This window comes from Chiloscyllium plagiosum, chromosome 7 (genome assembly GCF_004010195.1).
Source record: "Chiloscyllium plagiosum isolate BGI_BamShark_2017 chromosome 7, ASM401019v2, whole genome shotgun sequence".
NCBI classification, from domain to species: Eukaryota; Metazoa; Chordata; class Chondrichthyes; order Orectolobiformes; family Hemiscylliidae; genus Chiloscyllium; species Chiloscyllium plagiosum.
In genome coordinates, this window is record NC_057716.1 from 40,098,581 (window position 1) to 40,118,257 (window position 19,677).

At 39.0% G+C, this 19,677-nt stretch overlaps 1 protein-coding gene across 1 annotated transcript in view; it reads left to right on the top strand.

Annotated features, from left to right (window-relative positions):
- pde1a (phosphodiesterase 1A, calmodulin-dependent) overlaps positions 1-19,677 on the top strand; it is a 520,230-nt gene that overhangs the window by 456,363 nt on the left and 44,190 nt on the right. Inside the window, exons 9-14 of the mRNA XM_043693462.1 lie at positions 2,177-2,317; positions 3,305-3,405; positions 8,614-8,739; positions 15,808-15,909; positions 16,024-16,144; positions 18,976-19,057. Of these exons, the coding sequence (XP_043549397.1) occupies positions 2,177-2,317; positions 3,305-3,405; positions 8,614-8,739; positions 15,808-15,909; positions 16,024-16,144; positions 18,976-19,057 (673 nt within the window). The remainder of the gene's footprint in view (positions 1-2,176; positions 2,318-3,304; positions 3,406-8,613; positions 8,740-15,807; positions 15,910-16,023; positions 16,145-18,975; positions 19,058-19,677) is intronic.

The window sequence follows — 19,677 nt, forward strand, 5'->3', positions numbered from 1 at the left end:
TAGTGTGCTTCCAATTAAACCTGTTGGACTATAACCTGGTGTTGTGTGATTTTTAACTCAATTTCTTTACTCATCCAGCATTCCCTATACCTACCAGCCTTCCCTTTCACCCTGACAGGAATATACTTTCTCTGGATTCTTGTTATCTCATTTCTGAAAGCTTCCCATTTTCCAGCCGTCCCTTTACCTGTGAACATCTGCCTCCAATCAGCTTTTGAAAGTTCTTGCCTAACACTGTCAAAATTGCCCTTGTTCCTGTACTGTATTGTTCTTTGTTGTTTGTTCTTTGTTCTGATTGCAGCCAGGAAAAGGTAGTTGTTACACAGATGTCCAGCAAGATGGGGGAGGCAGGACTGGGAGTGGACAAGTGACTGAATGGGTGGAGATGGACACCACTGAGAAAGAAAGAAAGTTTGGCAGACAAAGGGATGATTAATAATAAGCCAGGCAAGGAGAAGAGTTGATAATTGGGTCCATACGTAGGTGAAAATCAATCGGCTGTGCTTCCCTGGCTTACTATCAACCATCCCCCTGTTTGCATATCTTTCTTTCTCTCTCTCTAGCTCTGCCTCCACCCACCCATTCACTACCCTTTTCCAAACCCCAACCCCCATTTCCTGCATACGGTATACCGTATACACCACCTTTTCCTAGCTACTATTGGTTCTGAAGAAGGGTCACTGTTCTCAAAATGTTAATTCTGCTTCCTCTCCACAAATGCTACAAAACCTACTTAGTTTCTCCAGCAACTTCTGTTTTTGTTCCAGGTCTTCAGCATCCGCAGTTCTTTGTTTTCTTTTAATGCTGGTTAAGGTTTCACCATTGTAGTGCAGAATCAAGTGTTGCAATATTTGATGAAATGATTACTTGCATAATGATATATTGGAGCAATTTACTCTGGAACAAGTCATTCTCGATCTTTAGAGTGGTCTGCTTCCAGGAGATTGACTTAAGTCTGCAAAGTATTGTTATGATGTGAAAATGTTTTCCATCTTTAAGACAATATAGAGAAGAAGGAAGTTGTTATAAAATTAACTGTTTTGGTCCCGTTATTGGGTGTTTTTTGTCTTTGGTTTGAACCAGCATATACAATGTTGTTGTTTCATCAAAACAGAAAGCAGTTCTTGCTGCATAGCTCAAATCACCAGTATCCATTTATAAAGCTAAATACTCCTGACTTAGTAGTGATAGAAAGTAGAACTTGCATTTATATAACACCCTTCACACAGTCAGGACCCTGAATTGCAAGTAATTCACAATCAGTGAATTACTTTCCTGAAGTATAATTACTGTAGTAAAGTAATGTGTAATTCAGAACTAGGATTTTTTTCCACAGATTTAAAATTGATTCACTGCACAGAGGATTATCAAAGGAGAAACACACACATCTGGACAGTGATGAGAGAAAACGCAACTCATAGACTGGAAACTATTAAATTATCCACCACATTTTCAATAAAATCAATAAAAATTAGATTATTTTCTGTTTTAAGTGAGGTATCCCTATAGGGCGAATGTAGAGTTAATGTAAATAGCTAAGGATTTAGAATGGCTCCTGTACTAATGTGTGACACAAAATTACAATTTTTAATAATCTATGACAACAATCTGAAGCTACTTAATACATTCATGCAAACACACAAAATTGTTAATGTAAAATCATTAACTATTAATCAGTCATTAACCGTATACAGCTGGACAGCAAAATAAGCCAAATATTACAGCATTTTTTCCAATGCAATACACTGTAGGTTTGAAAAAAGTTAGAAGTTTTGTAATGTTAATGTCTTTGAAAAAATATTTGTCCATTGGCCAATGTTAGTTCATTGAACATTCAAATTAAAATGCAAAGTGTGCAGTATTTTAATTGAAAATAATTAAATTAACATTATCGAAATTTGATTAAATTATGTGCATTAAGTATAATATAATATAAGTATTAACATTTCAATACATATTTGGAATAGATTTCTTTACATAAAGTAGAATAATATGTTTAAAGGACATATCTGAGTTATTTATTGATCAATCATACATTTGAAAGACAGACAACAACTATTCAAATCTTTGATAATTGACAATTTATTTGATAAATTTAATGTTTTGTGATATATATATGTAATTCATAATGTTATCTCACCTCTTGACCTCGCTTAAAATACTTTTTCTCATTTAGATACCTGTATCTTCTCTCATGACTTTTGTCGAAGCCCTGGAGTTGGGTTACAGCAAGCACAAGAATCCTTACCACAACTTAATCCATGCAGCAGATGTGGCCCAAACTGTGCATTACCTAATGCTCCATACTGGCATTATGGTAAGAGTATGTTAGTATGGAGTTATTTTGTTTCAAACGTGGCATGCATATAAGTCTGTATTTGATATCTTCCGGCTTTCAGGGACAGTTTTGACCAAAAATGTTGCTGGAAGGTTGCCAAAATATTCAATGTAAAACCTTTCAAATTACAAACCTGTTATTGGCGTAGTATTGACACACAGCATTCTGAAAGTGTGGCATCAGAAGCAAAATACTGTAGATCTTTTCATTGGTCATTCATGATTAGCATACTCATCAAAATAATATTTATGGTTGCTAAGTTCTAACTAGAAAATGTTTTCCAATGATTATGTTGTTCCTCTTCAGCAGGAAGTGATCTTTAGTTGTGTGGGAGACAAATTACTTCATAACTGACTATAAGAAACTACTCCCAGAGAGTCAGATTATAGAACAATAAATGAGTATTAAACAAATTTTACAGGATTAACCTTTAATCCATAGTTAGCATCTGAATAGTGTTGCCTAAGCTGCAATTTCACAAAAAGTTCCTGTTTTAAAAATGTTAAACAATCTGGGTACTTAAGTATGTAATGTTCTTGCGCAAACAGCCTGCTGTTCTCTTCACAGATGTTCCATCTTAAATATACAAATAAAATAAACAAGTCAGTATTCCTCTAAAATGGCTCAGATTGTTTGGAAGATGAGTCATATTTGATTTGAAGCATTAACTCTGTTTCTCTCTCCACAGATGCTGCCAGACCTGCTGAGTTTCTCCAGTGTTCTCTTTGTATCAGATTTCCAGCATCCACAGTATTTTGCTTTATTTCAATTGTACAGAACTCGAGGTTGCCAAAATGAGCAACTGATGCAGTGACTCCCAACTCAAACAGTGATTTCCCTCCTATGCACAAGAAAGGTCTTTCAAGTCTCTGTGTCTGATTTTCCAAAGAGAATTGTGTTACATCTTCTCATATCAGCTGAATATTGTTTTTGACTGTTCCTCAGACTGTAACCTTTCTGTTACAGCACTGGTTTACAGAACTGGAAATTCTAGCCATGCTTTTTGCAGCTGCCATTCATGACTATGAGCATACAGGAACCACAAATAACTTTCACATTCAAACCAGGTAAGGAGCAATATCACATAGTATCAGGAATAAAACTTCCAAATGAATTTTTAAAACAATATCATCATACACCAAATGAAATACTCTTCAAAGTGGAAACCTTATTGAAAAGTATATTTTACCTTCTATGCTGTTTAATTGAACTACAGCAGATCAGGGTGTTGAAACTTCGTTAACCAGGCAGTATTGCATTGACCACTTTATCAACCTATTTAAAATGCAACTGTGTTGAAGGCAGTGGAATAACATACTGTATGGGGAGTATAATAGACAGCTAATTCAATACTGTCCATTCTGCATTATCACCTGAAACAATTTTTTACTGCACCATTTGCAATAATTGAAGCTCAGAAAATGTCAGGAGATATATATTTAAGCCTTTTGCAATTCAAAAATGTAACATTATTTGTACAATTATTTTGGATTGTAAAATTACTTTGGATTTTTTTGTCTTTAACCTAATCTGTTAATTAGACAACCTGGAACCAATCTATAGAGTATAACATCTTCCAGGTGTTTATTTCTGCTACTTTGTTGAAATTCAATTGACTCTTAACTATCTCCTAAAATAGCCTAACTGTCACTCATTGCATCAAACGGCTAACAAATCTTTTTAAAAGCAGTGGAACCAGACTGGCAACCTTATTATTATTTGTACAATTTGTGATGACCTCTTGTCTCATTTAGACTGCAAAACGAACAAGAATGCGACATAATTCTGGAAATCTGCAAAGAATTCAAGTTTCTTGACAGTTTTCAATGGACTAATACGTAAAGGAACTGCATTCATAAAACAAGAGGGAAATGAATTTTTTGCAAGACAGTTTTCAGAAGTTTCCAAACGTGACATTGGCTGTACCTTAAAGCCTGATCCTACTGTATTACTTGACAAAGCCTGTGATAGGAGTACAGAAAAATAGTCCACTGGCCATATTTGCTTAGAACCAGAGAGTTGCTGATACAAGTTACACCAAAGGCAGATAGCATTTCTAACAGCTCGTTCTATCACCACGTGCAATGAATTTTTGCAAAACAGCTGTCAGAGAGGTGTTTGGCTCACAACTTTTTATGCAAAAAGACATATGCAGGTTTCTTGTCTTTGCCAATGTGGCAGGAGTACACATCCGCCATGGAATCAATGCAGGTCAGCCCTTTGGAGCCAGTTATATACATTTTATTCAACCCATTCAGACATGTTCTGATATAACTTTGGCTTGCACTCAGGCCTCCTGGCTCAGACAGGGATGCTACAACCGTGTCACAGTTGTACAGATGGAAAAGACCAGCTTCCAATTTTCTAGTTTACTAGTTGTTAGAAACGAAAATCGCTTCTCAATAATCGCTCTAGACAAATTCAGGAAAACAAAGTTTTATTAACAAGTCAAGTCTGCAGAATTGGGCACCCTTGAAGAAAAGGCGCGCTGAGGCTTACAAAGTCTCTCATTATATACAGTACAAGTCCCTCCTCTCCTTGGCTCTAACAAGCCATGAGGTTCACATTCTTAAAAACATCATTATTCTTATCACAAAGTCTGCAACAAATGTCTCCAGAGTCTCTAAAGTTGTTGTTTTTCTCACCCTGTAGTCTTATCAGTCAAAGACTTCAATCTGTAACAGATGTCTCTCGAGTCGTTTCCCTATCCTGGAGTCTTATCAGTCAAGGACTCATCCTTCCCTGCCTGTGTTAATGGTTTCATCAATCAAGGGCCTGTTTGTTTTTACTCTGCTCACAAATTGTCAGCATTCTGCACAATTTAAACTATTCTACTTTTGAGTATATAAAATGTTCTAGAAAAGAAACAAAAGTTTTGTCTTTTATTATAGATCAGTCTGTGGTCCAGGCACATCTTAAAGTTTAAACCGAAATTACCTCTCACACTAGTGCAAGAAAATAAAAACCCAGCTTGCTTTACTTCTGTGAGAATTTTCTCACTTGTCAAACATAAATACAAGTGATATAGCATTATTTAACTTTTAGTCCCAAGGTTGTTATGAAGCAATTACATCTGATATACATTGCATCTCTTTCTATCAGAAGTCCACAAGCAGTAAGTCACTTTGTAATGTGTCAGACCTAAATTTCCCATGGCCAGCAACTGCCAATCTTACTGTATCTCTGAACAAGGTTCACGTTGCTTCACAGCTCAGTGACTCTGATTGTGTACAAACTGACAAAATCAACATGGTCTTACAAAAGGGAAATTGCGTTTGCTGAATGTATTCCTATTTTATGAGGATATAATTAGTAAAGTCATAGATTCCTGAGCGTTTCAGTCCTCAGCAGAGGTCTCACCTTCGTTTCAGTCCTCAGCAGTGAATGTATTCCTATTTTATGAGGATATAATTAGTCTCCTCATAGAATCCCTACAATGTGGAAATAGGCCATTTGGCCCAACAAGTCCACACCAACCCTCTGAAGAGTATCCCATCATGACCCATTACCCCCACCCTATTACTCGATATTTCCGCTGACTAATGCACCTAACATACGCATCCCTGGACACTATGGCCAATTCAGCTAACCTGCATTGTGGGAGGAAACCCACATATACACAGGAAGAATGTGCAAAGTACACACAGGCTGGAATTGAACCCAGGTCCCTGACACTGTGAGGCAGCAGTACTAACCACTGAGCCACTGTGCCAACCTATTGGTCTAAATGACCTGTTTCCACACTGTAGGGATTCTATGACTTCTATGGCTTTATTAAATAAACGGTTCCACAAATGTTATTGTTGCTTTCGGGTCCATTGATGATGTGTAGAATGTACACTGGGGAGAATGGGCTTGAAAGTGCCATGAGTTGGCATTGAGCGTATGAGGAGCCATTAGGGATGGACGGGCCATGAGTTGGCATGGAGGGTTTTAGAAGTTGTTGGGCTGTGTACGTGGCATCAATTGGCATGAAGGCAGCTGGGGGTGACAGTATGTGAGACCATTGAATTCCTACAGTATGGAAACTGGCCATTAAACTCCAAAGTGCAAAAAAACAAATCCAGCTATTAGATTCCCTTCAATGGCCCAACAAGTCCACACCAACCCTCTGAAAAGCATCCCACACAGTCACATCCCCCTACCCTACTCCTGCATTTCCCATGGCCAATCCACCTAACCTGCACATCTTTGGACTGTGGGAGAAACCGGAGCACCCGGAGGAAACCCATGTAGAAACGGGGATAATGTGCAAATTCTGCACAGTCACTCAAGGGTTGGGTCGAACTCAGCTCACTAGCACTATGAGGCAGCACCTCTAACTGTGTCACTGTGTCACCCATGGGTCACCATTTAGAGAAGGTCTTGGGGGGAAGGGAGGGTGCAGCGGCCGTCCGCCATTTTGTGTAGGTTGCTGCGGTGTAGGGCTGCCATTTCTTCATGATGGAGGGGCATTGCCATTTTGTGTATTTCATGTGTTTCAGAGGGAGCAGTGGAGTTGGAGAAGACAAGAAAGAGGCTGTTGCCATTGAAGGAAATCTTTTAGCTGGGACATTTATTGTGCACTTTGGAGCTGAATTGCCCTTTTTCTAGGTCCCTTGTGCTGATGTGGAGAAGGACCAATGGGGGGTGGGGGGGGGCTTTAGATGTCAGTGCTCACTGACTTTGTAGAGTCTGCATATAGTTTTTCTCAATCGAGATCAGTCTTTTCCAAGCAGCCTTTAAGCTTTGAAATAGTGGGCAGGAGCAGAGTGTTATGTGGGTTTGATGGTGACCTGTGAAAATCCCCTGCATTTGTTGATCTGAATTACATAAGTCAGCAAATTGCCAAATGGAAAGAAGTGAAAAATTTCATGAACATCTGAAATGTTAAGTTGAGAGTTTGCTGAGCATGTCCTGTAAACAAAGGTTTTAAGTTGTTGCCGTTTGTTGGAAGGTTGAAGGTTGAGGATGTGGTGCAACTATTGTTTGCATGACTGTATGTTCCAGATTTGGACAAAAAAAGTGCTCTGGTTTTATACCTGCCAATCTAAGGGTTAGATGCGGAGTAAAACAAAAACCTGGTATTGGACCACTTTTTAGGTTACAGACTTTGGTCACCAGAAAGTGCAGTGTCCACTTTAAAAAAAGTATTGAATGTGAATTTGTGAAGCACTGACCTGAGCAGTGGACTAGCGTGGAAGTCAGCCAGAATGAACAGATGAGACAACAGTAGACTAAGATTGAAGGGCTTCAGGAGGAAAGGGTTTGGATAGGAAGAAATCACTAAAGCAATGCAGAATGAGCTAGCCAGTATAAATGAAGAGTTCCTGGAGGAGCATATTGGCAGAAGCTGAGAGTGGAGGGGGCTGATGGGGCAGATATGCAATTGAAGAAAGTTTTTCAGGGCTGATGTTTTCTGGAACAAGTCAGGTTAGAACAGAGGAAGACGGACTGAACCTAGTTTGTATGTTGAGAGTCCAGTAATGTGATGTTAAAATTGAGTTTGAAATTGTGTTCATTTTGAGCTGGTTCTGGTAATTTTGTTCTCAAGGGATTACATAGGTGGGTGGGCAGCCAATACTGTCTAGTTTTATCTTTCAGGTATCTCTTTCAAAAAGCAAATCCAGCTTTCTGCAGCAAGATGACGTGGCTATCTTACTTTAGTGAATGCTGATGCTTTGCCCTTTGTATTTTCTCTAACTTGTCAATAGGTTGAGGTTCAATATTACTTACAGTCTGAGTAGTGAGGGCTACAGGGCCTCAATTATAAGCAAACCACTAGAAAGATGTCCCAAAGAACGAAGGCAAGCCTCTTAAACAGCATTGGGCTGCCCTTTTTACCTCCTGTGATTTGTTTCTAGGGGTGGCAGGCTAACTTCGTCCTGCATCCAGCCCGCTGAAGCAAACATCAGATCTGGCAAGTCACGAAATTTCCGGATTCCAACTGTCTTAAAGACAGAAATATGGCTATAATTATTTCTCCAACAACTTTATTGAACAAAATGATTTACCATTTTGATTTTAGAAATTGATCAATGCCATATCAGACTGTAATCACTTAGCACATTAATTTAGAATCCGTCTATTTCAGTGGAGCTGCTAACTTATTTACATTGGTTTTTAATGGGTTAATGCCTGAATTACGGAGAAGATTGTGTGTGAAAAATATGTCCAGTGGTTAAGTTCAGTCCACTTTCAGCTAATGCTGTAATTTCACTGTCTTTATTTTTCTGTCCTCTAAATTTCAGAATCAAATGTTTAATGTATATTATTATATGTTTATTTATTAATAGATCGGGTGTGGCAATTTTATACAATGACCGTTCTGTTCTTGAAAACTACCATGTGAGTGCTGCCTACCGATTAATGCAAGATGAAGAAATGAATATTATGTGCAATTTATCGAAAGATGACTGGCGGTAAGATGAGATGACTCTTTCAGAATAGCAGAAGTAAAAATGATTGCAATTCCAATATTTCATTCTAAATGAATCACTTTAAGATATCTGACAAGATAGTTCAAAATGCAAGTGTCTCTCCTCTGTTTGACATTAAGGTGTGACTATAGATTTGTTATAGAATTGATTCAGTTGTTTTTATTTTGATGAAACCACAAACATTTTTCACAAATGAAGACAGCCTTTAAACCATGCTTACAGTTGAAAGAAAGCAGGAGGTTAATATTTTGGACATCTGTACTAAGGGCTTTAGTTTAACAAAGGTAGGGACTGAGAGTTCCATGAACACAGCCATTTCATAGCACAGAACTTGAATATCACTCAAAAGAAACAAGCTGTCAAAGCTCACCAGAAGAACACAAGATGATAAGAAATAGAAGCAGAAGTAGGCCATTCAGCCCATTGAGTCTGCTCTGCCATTTAATGATATCATGACTGATCTGATAATCCTCAATTCCACTTTCCTGCCATTTCCCCATTATGTTTGATTCCTATGCTGTCCATCTTCGTCTTGATTATACTTAATGACCCAGACTTCTGTAGTTAAGCATAACAAATTCATTAGCCTTTGAGAGGAGAAATATCTCCTGATCTCTGACTTAAAAGATACCCACTTATTCTGAGAATACAACCCCACGGGGGAAACAATCTTTCCATAGTACTCTGTCAAGACCACTCAAAATCTTGCAGATTTCAAACAGATTGCCTCTCATTCTTCTAAGTTCCAATGAATAGAGGCCCAGCCTACTCAACCTCCCCTCAGAAGATGGTCCCATCATATCGATAATCAGTTTAATGAACATGCTGTCAACTGCCTTCAATGCCAGTACATGTTTCCTTAGATAAGAATGTTATCTACCTAGACTTCCAGAAGGCCTTTGATAAAGTGTCACTTAGGAGGCTGCTGAATAAGATAAGGTCCATGGTGTCAGAGTCAAGGTATTAGCATGGATAGAAGCTTGGCTGTCTGGCAGAAAGCAGAGAGTGGGGATAAAAGGATCCTTCTCAGGTTGGCAGCCGGTGACTAGTGGTGTTCCACAAGGGTCAGTATTAGGACCACAGCTATTCACTTTATGCATTAATGATCCAGATGAAGGAACTGAGGGCATTCTGGCTAAGTTTGCAGATGATACAAAGATAGATAGAGGGGCAAGTAGTATTGAGGAGGCAAGAGGCTGCAGGTAGACTTTACAGGTTGGGCGAGTGGACAAAGAAGTGGCAGATGGAATACAATGTGGGAAAATGTGAGGTCATGCACTTTGGTAGGAAGAATAGAGGTATAGACTATTTTCTAACTGGGGAGTAAAATTCAGAAAGCTGCAGTGCAAAGGGATTTGGGAGTCCTAGTCCAGGATTCTCTCAAGGGAAACTTGCAGATTGAGTCAGTAGTTAGGAAGGCAAATAAAATGTTGGCATTTATTTCAAGAGGACTAGAATATAAAAGCACGGATGTATTTCTGAGGTGTTATTGAGCTCTGGTCAGACCACGTTTAGAGTAATTTTGGGTCCCATACCTCAGGAAGGATTTACTGGCTTTACTAGAGGATTTACTCGAGTAAGTCCAGAGTCGGTTCACTAGAATGATCCCAGGAATGAAAGGCTTAACATATGAGGAACGTTTGAGGACTCTAGGACGATACTCGATGGAGTTTAGAAGGATGAGGAGGGATTTGGTTGAAACTTAGAGTACTGAATGGCCTGGACAGAGTGGATGTTGAGAAGATGTTTCATTTGGCAGGAGAGACGAGCACCCGAGGATGCAGCTTCAGAACGGAGATAAGGAGAAACTTCTTCAGCCAGAGAGTGGTGAATCTGTGGAATTCATTGCCACAGAAGGATGTGAAGGCCAGGTCATTGAGTATATTTGAAACAGAGATAAATAAGTTCTTGATTGCCGTGAGGATCAAAGGTTAGGGTGAGAAAGCAGGAAAATGGAGTTGAAAAACCTATCAGCCATGATTGAATGGGGGAGCAGACTGGACGGGCCAAATGGCCTAATTTCTGCTCCTATGAATTATGGTCTTATAAGAAGCTCAAAACTGTTCATAGTGTACCAGCTGTGATCTGACTAGCATCTTGTGTAGTTTTAGCAGAGCCTCCCTAGTTTTATACTCCATTCCCTTTGAAATAAAGGCCAACATTCCATTTGCCTTCCATATTGTATGCTAGCTTTTTGTGCAAGGAAAGGCAGGCACGGTAGATTCACTTATGGTGCAACTGGGCAGATGCACGAGTAAGTGGGAATTAGAGGGATACAGATGCTTTGGAATTGGGCGATAGATTTAGACAGTGGATTTGGATTGGCGCAGGGTTGGAAGGCCAAAAGGCCTGTTCCTGGACTGTAGGTTTTCTTTGTTCTTTGTTCTTTTGATTCCCAAATCTCTCTATACTGGAGGTTTCTTCAGTCCTTCGCCATTTATTCTGCCTGCCAAAGTGCATAACCACACATCATCTCATATTATATTCCATCTACCAATCTTTTGTCCACCTACTTAATCTATATCCTTCTGCAGATTCTGTGTCATCCTCAAAATTTGCCTTCCCATCTATTTTGGTGTCATCTGTAAATTTGGCTGTAGTACATTCAGTTTCCTCATCTGTGTCATTCAGATATATTGTAAATAATTACGGCCCCAGCACTGATCCCTGTGGCGCTCCGCTGGTTACAATTTGTCATTCTGAAAACGCACCCCCCCCCCCCCGGATCCCAACTCTCTGCCCAATATTAGTTAGCCAGATGTCTGTCCAAGCTAATACACTGCGCCCAACACCATGGGCTCTTACATTATCAAGTAATCAAATATGTGCTACTGTTGATGATTGATTTGATCTGCCAATCGCTATCCTCTAGGACAGTAGTTATCCTAATCAGATCATTGTTCAGGCACGCTAACTCACAAATGTGCCAAAGACCCATTTGATAAGTGTCCTGTGGAGATCAATTTAACCTGCAAAGGCAAAGTATCACTAACATTCAAAAAACAGAGCTGCAATCTGTTGAACATTGTTACCATGCAATGTCCACACAAATGACGTTTCTTCCACTAAGAGGATTTCTGTCATTAGTCCAAAAAGGCATTCCACTTAACACAAATAAAGCAATCAAATAATTTTTTGCATGAATTTAAGTGCCAGTATGATGCCAAGCATGTACGTATCTATTCCAGTAACTGGCTGATTAAAACAAACAGAATGCTCCTTTGGTTATTCATTATGGGCATAATAAAGACCACATCCAACAGCCTGCTCTTGCAAAACCCAAAATAAAACATCTGCTGCTAGATGTGATTCTGCAATTGGGCAGCACTTTGAGTGTGCAAATGGCTGGACTAATGACCAAGTCAAATTCATAACGTGGCTCATTTGCTTGCGCTGATTAACAAGCCTTCATACACAGGGCCCTGTTCACTCCAACAAAAGAAGTAATTCAAACCTTGTACCATTTCGAAATACCAGAGAGCCTGGGGATCTGTCAGCTCTCTGTTGCTTTCTCTGGGGCAATTGTTCAGACAATCCGAGTTGTCTTGAAACCCAATCAGCATCCAATTCTCCTGTTCTCTTGATTGTGATTGGTTGGAATTCAGCATTCACATTTGTCCTGGAGAATATGAAAGAAAATGTTTCAGAAATGTGCCTCCCTTTTCAGCCATTTTTAACATAACCCTAAAAGTTTCTTCGTTGAATTGTGAACAACAAAATTCACACACAGAAAATATAGTGATTTTTATGTAGAATTTATTACTGAAACCAGAATAACATTGCAGGGAACAATGTATGGCCATGAATTAAACTGGGAGTTATAGTGCTGGATTGAGTGCTCAGTCTGGATCTAAGATTATCTCTTTGTGCATTTGAATATTCCTGAAAAAAGTGAAATCTTGCCAAAGCCTTTAATCAGGACAAGCGTCAGGATGTCAAACTTCAAACATGATTCGGAGATGCCGGTGTTGGACTTGGGTGTACAAAGTTAAAAATCACGCAACACCAGGTTATAGTCCAACAGGTTTAATTGGAAGCACTAGCTTTCAGAAGCGCCGCTCTGCACCTGATGAAGGAGCGGCACTCCGAAAACTAGTGCTTCCAATTAAACTTGTTGGACTATAACCTGGTGTTGTGTGATTTTAAACTTTAAGCTAATTTACATCAGAAGCAAAAACAGAAATTGCTGGAAAAGCTCAACATTTCTGGCAGCGTCAGTGGAGAAAAAGCAGAGTTAACTTTTCTTGTTCCATGACCCTTCCTCAGAACTGGGGAAGAGTTACTGCGCTCGAAACATTAACTTAGATTTCTCTGCATTGATGCTGCCAGACCTGCTCAGCTTTTCCAGCGACTTCTGCTTTTGTTTCTGATTTCCAGCATCTGCAGTTCTTTTATTTTTAGGTACAACTCTTTATATTATTGGAGAAAAGGGTGCAGAAAATTGGCTTTTTTCTATTTTTCCTTGATCAATGCTAGATGGAAGCCTTGGCAATGTGTCTCTGTTTTCAGTAATATTCAAGCTTATTACCATCAAGCACTCTCTAGGCGTTCACATTGAATCTTTCGGCCACTTACAAAATGTAAATCCATTTTTTATTCATTTACCTTGTTCTAAGTTGCTGAGTCTAAGTGACGGGTAATAAACCAGTGAGCTTACAGCACTGAGGTCTGCCTTTCTAAGATCCATAGCAATCCAAAAGGAAATGCCAACAAATAAATATGAAACAAAATAGAAATGAACTGCCTGGATTTCTGGGACACATTGGCAGTGCTTAGTGGACAAATATGAAACAAAGGATGAATTTACACATTTGTTAAAATTTGTGAAACTCTTAACATTTGAGCACAAAAAACATTTAATTTAAATGTAAATTGATCACCTGGTAGGTGGATGAATACCGACCATGTTACATCCTTGTCTCCGTTATATAGAGGGGCTAAATTCTAACCTTCAACTTGACTATCTCAGTCCTTGACTTTTTAATTGCTTCTCAGTTACAAGCTCTTGGCCTCTTTTCACTTTATGCCAAGTTCCAGACTACTTTTGATGCTCATTTCTAACCTCAGCCTTCAATCCACCCCATCACAGATGTCTAAAAGTACCGCAGACACTGCAGTTTCTCATTCCCAAAGCTCCATGCCGAGCAAGAGACAACTCTATTTCTGCAACAGTTTTGAGCCCAAATTATTCTCAACATCTCCTCTAAAGAGCCCACAGAGCAAGCCTACTTCTGTTCCTATTTCTAATGGTCTACAGATCAGAAGAAAAGGATTTCAGTATTCAGGAACTCTAAACTGTTCAGGATCAGGTTGAAACGCGGAGCTTAATCCTTGGAAACAATATGAACAATATTGCATTTCTGGCAGCGCCAGTGGAGAAAAAGCAGAGTTAACTTTTCTGGTTCCATGACCCTTCCTCAGAACTGGGGAAGGGTTACTGCACTCGAAACATTAACTTAGATTTCTCTGCATTGATGCTGCCAGACCTGCTGAGCTTTTCCAGCGACTTCTGCTTTTGTTTCTGATTTCCAGCATCTGCAGTTCTTTTTTTTTTAGGTACAACTCTTTATATTATTGGAGAAAAGGGTGCAGAAAATTGGCTTTTTTCTATTTTTCTTGATCAATGCTAGATGGAAGCCTTGGCAATGTGTCTCTGTTTTCAGGCCGAAGGGCCTGTTTCCACACTGTAAGTAATCTAAAAAATCTAATCTAAAAAATTAGGCATCATGTTAAAGTTAGAGCTATGATTCTTGAGAAAAATATCAAGAAACATTTTTGGACATGAGATAACCTGGAATTCTTCCACAAAAATCTGTTGGTTCAAGGTGGATTGAAAATTTCAAACCTTGTCAGGCACGATTTGTGTATCAGTGGTGGGCACTGCTACCTCATAGCTCTGGGCACCCATGTTCGATTCTAACCTCATGCAGTTGTGTGTGTGGTGTTTGCACGTTCTCCTCATATCAGCCTGGGTTTCCTCCCACATTCCAGGGATGTGCAGACTAGGTGGGCTAGCCATGGTAAAAGGAGGAGTTTTGGGTTTGGATGGAATGCTCTTCAGAGGGTCGGTACAGATTCGATAGGCCGAATGGCCTGTATCTGCACTGTAAAAATTCTATGATTCTAAGACAGCCAGAATTCTGGAACCAAGGCAGCTGGGCAAGGCAAAGGTACAGATCAGCTATGATCTATTTGAATGGACAGATATCCTATTCCTGTTCCTATCTCCATTGTATTTCTGTCAATTATTGGGTGTCAAGAAGACTCATCGTTTTAACTTACCAGTCTTTTCAATATATTAATGTCCATTAACACATCCAGGAGGCTGACAGGCAAGGTTTGTAAGAATTCCTAACTTCTCATGAGGCCCCAATAATTCAATTTGCTTTTCAAAATATTTGGAGACAATACATAAGACCTTTCAAAGTCTTGAGAAAGTAGGGAAGCAGGTACTCATCATAACTCACTCATCTTTTCTTGAAAGCATCATCAGGATCCTATAACAGATGTTGGGCCAATTTGCATAATTGAACAACCTTCCCTGTCTTAAGTAAGAATGTTGAATACTCAATTAACTCAAATAGTCAATTAGATGCCCAATCTCCCTGCCAGAGTTTCAACTGCCTGTTTTGACTGTTATCAGGCAAGGAGTGGGCATCTTGCAGATGAAGGTCTTCCACCTGAACTATGAGTTTCATTTGATTTTGGTGCAAAGGCATTGGTGTCTTTTAATAATTAGACTGCTTCTTAGCATCAATCAATTGACCAAAATAGCAAATAAGTCACTTTCTTTAACTTATGGACAAGATTTAACCTTAAGTAAAATCAGTCTGAGCAGGAATATTCAGATGTGCTGGCATTTCAGCTGGTGAACCATACTTCAGTGTTGACATTCCTTTACTCGTGGGAACACTAGAAGTTCAGCACATTTTTATGTATTTTTCCATTCTTTTATTTTAGACATGCAAAGGAAGCTAGCTGCCAGATCTTTTCCCATATTTAGCATTGTCAATCAGCTAGTCATAGCATCATGTTTTATAAATCAAACAGGGACCTGCGTTCATTGGTGATAGAGATGGTTTTATCGACCGACATGTCTTGTCATTTTCAACAAATCAAGACCATGAAAAACGTTTTACAGCAGCCTGAAGGGTGAGGCAATCTCCTTTTCTTGACTTTTTTTTTGCTAAAAACAGGAATTATGCTTCACACAATACCCACCAACAATTCTTGAATGCAACATGATGTGTGTCCTTGATTTCTCAGGGCCGACAAAGCTAAAGTCATGTCCTTAATGCTGCATGCAGCAGATATAAGTCATCCTGCAAAAACCTGGCAACAGCACTACCGCTGGACAATGACATTGATGGAAGAATTCTTTAGACAGGTAATGGCGTTTGGTGTGCTATAGAAAAACACATTACACATACAAGACGAGCATTCTTTGCAAGCATTTTACTGTAGAAACACTATTTTCTAAAGCGAGTGCCCTATCATGCAAACATTGTGCATCACTTAATTAAGAATGTTTTTGTTCAAAGTATTATCTATTTAGTCTTTCCTCATCACAGAAAAGTTTTTATAATGAGGCCAAAACTTCCAAAACTGTTTCCATATATGCTTAGGCCAAGTCATTTTTTTGGGGACAGCCAACAAGACAGAAACTCACTTCTGCCTCAAAATGGACAACCTGAACTCCTTCAGGTTTTAGCCTTTCTCCTGGTCTGCACTCCGGCTTCCAAATCAGCTCCTTTATGTATGGAAACAGGGGACATGTAGGTCTGAGTTTCCTATAGTTATTCTCACAGTGTAATTAGTGGAGTGGAATAGTGGGCAGAGGGAGGGTAGAAAGAGAATTAGAAGGCACAACTGTTACCAGGACCAGAAAAACATGGAGAGTTTCAGGAGCCATTTCTGCAGCTGGATGCAGCTTTGTGACATTCTATCTTCACAGCCTTGACCTGTTTTCTTACTAATATTGAGATTATGAGACCACAATGAGAATTTGACCATTCTAACCCTACACACAGCTGGTTCCTCTGTCTCATTAGAAGATACTTAGTCTGTACTGAGATCCTTGATCCTCCATTCTGTTCTCTTAACTAATCATGACCCAAGTTCTTTACCATAAAGTGTGATCCTAAATTTACTACACACTCCTGCCTTATAATTCTGTCCACACCTCAGTAAGCCATCCAATCAAGATGCAGCATGCAATTTAATTCATTGTCATGCTCCATCTTCCACGGACTTCAACCGTCAAAATATTGAAACATAAATTTGGAGTCAGTAAAAATGTTTTAAATGAGTCAAAATCTCACCAATGATCTATTTACTGCCATTCAACTTAGATTTCAAGTTTGGTGCATTACCAAAATGAGCAATTCCATATTGTTCTACATTATACTCCATTTATCACATCTTTGCTCACTCACTTAACTGATCAACCTATCTTTTTATAGCCTCCTTACCTCCTTGTCACAATTTGCTTTCATAACGAGCTGTATTTTTCGGTAAATTTGGCAACCCATACTTTCAGTCCCTTCATCTAAGTCATTTACATAAATTGTAATCAGTTTAAGTCCCAGCATCAGATTTGTACCATTCCACCTGTTGTACCTTGCTAAACTGAAAAAGACCCATTTATGCCTATTCTCTGCTTCCTGTTAGCCAGCCAAGCTGTTTATCCATGCAAATATAATATCCACTGCATCATGACCTTTTCCATAATAACCTTGAATGTTGCACTTTATCAAATGCCTCCTTGAAATCTATATATAATGCATCCACTAGTTCCTCATTTATCTACACCACATATCACCTCCTTGAAGAACTTCATGACAAAAGTCAAACATGATTTCTCTTTCACAGAAGCATGTCAACTGTACCTGATTACTTTGAACTTATCTAAGTGTGCTAACCATTTAATAACTGCTTCTAACAGTTAAAAGACAATAGACAATAGGTGCAGGAGTAGGCCATTCTGCCCTTGGAGCCTGCACCACCATTCATTATGATCATGGCTGATCATCCTCAATCAGTATCCTGTTCCTACTTTATCTCCATAACCCTTGATTCCACTATCCTTGAGAACTCTATCCAACTCTTTCTTTCTTAAACAAATTCAGTTTCCTTATGACAGATGTTGACATAACTGGCTTTGCTGTTTACTGCTTTCTGTCTCTCTTCCTCTTTGAATAAAGAAGTTACATTTGCTATTTTCCAATTTAATGGTTCATTCCCAAATCAAGGAAATTTTGGAACATTAAAATCAATGGATTAACTACCTTACTACACACTTCTATTAAGACTCCAAGCTGAAGTCCATCAGGATGCAAGCACTTGTCAACCCATAGCTCCAACACTTCTCTTGTGGCAGAATGAGAGACAATTCCTGGATGTTCAAAAATTGTTAGAAAAACAAGAAGCAGCACCATACCACATTCCCTTCCTGTATTAACTCCCTTAATCACCTGACTCCAGTACTGTATTGTAATCTATTTTTCTAATCAACCGGTTCAGAGATGTAATTACATATCTCTGAAGCAGGTTGGACTTGAACCTGGGCATCTTGGTTCAGGGATAGGGACACTACCACATCACCACAGGAGAGCCCAGTGCTCTATTGTACATCACAGTCCTTTAATCACCTAACTCCAGCACTCTGTTGTAAATTGCAGTTATTTGCTCAGTCATACTAAATTGGCTAGTTTCGTATGCTCCTAAAATAAATGCCTAACTGACCAAATTAATGAGAAACCAATTCCAATTGCTTCTTAATTACACCAGACTGCTCTCTCACTGCCAGCCTTGTTAAAAGCCTGGCTTAAGTCTGGAAAGCACAGAACCAAAATTGTTGATTTCAGTTAAATTCCAGCTATGTTAAAGGAGATGGTAGAAGGCAAAAATTAACATCTTTAGTTCATCTTAGACAATTGTATTGTGTCCTGCCAATATGGCTATACTCTTCAAATGAAGAATTTTGAACCATTTTTATTTGATGTTGCCTACATATTCTTTCCATACAATAAAGGTGTATTGTAATCAAGTTGATTTCATTGCTCTGATGCCAGGGCTGGATGCATTATTTTCACTCTCACTCCTCTGCTCTACCAAACACACATGCAAATCAACAATTGCTGTTATCTTTTCTTCATTAAAGAATGTAGAACTATTAGTGTTTTCTTTAATTTTGATAACATGTCATTTTCTATACAGGGTGATAGTGAGGCTGATTTAGGATTGCCATTTTCCCCACTATGTGATCGAAAATCCACAATGGTGGCACAGTCTCAGATCGGTAAGTGTGTACAACAATGATGTCTAGGCATCTGCATGTGTTATTTTTAAAATTCAGTTTTCACGTTAATAGGGCCTGATCTTAATTGGCAAGATTTCTCCTGTATAAGGATCATCTTGAAGGACAAAGATGACCTTTTCCCCACTGCCTGACTTTCTTATCTCTGCCCTCTCTTTTCCACTCGTACCTCCAACAAAAAGTTGCAGCAGCTCTTGGTTTTCTTTGAACCTAAATCTCAGACCATTAAATCAGCTGTGTCTATTGTTCCTTGTAATTTCCCAGTTTAGCTAGTCCAAAACCCTTTAATGTTTAGCTCTTGCATTAACCATGAGCTTGCATCTAACACTACTTCATCCCCACTTTTTCCTCATGTGCTCTTTGAGCCCAGCCACCCCTGGTTCTTGAACCTATTTCCATTAATTTGCTGACACTCAACTTTCCTTCCTGACACCCAGCCGAGCAAATATTGTAAATGGTTCTCTCTCCCTAGATACTAAATGCCTCTTCTTTTAATCTGCATTCATCATATTCCTCATTCAATCAAACCTTAGTCTCTCTGTCCATGCAAAGTACCATCTCATCACCAACCTTCCTTTCCTTGTCAGAGTCCTCATATTGCC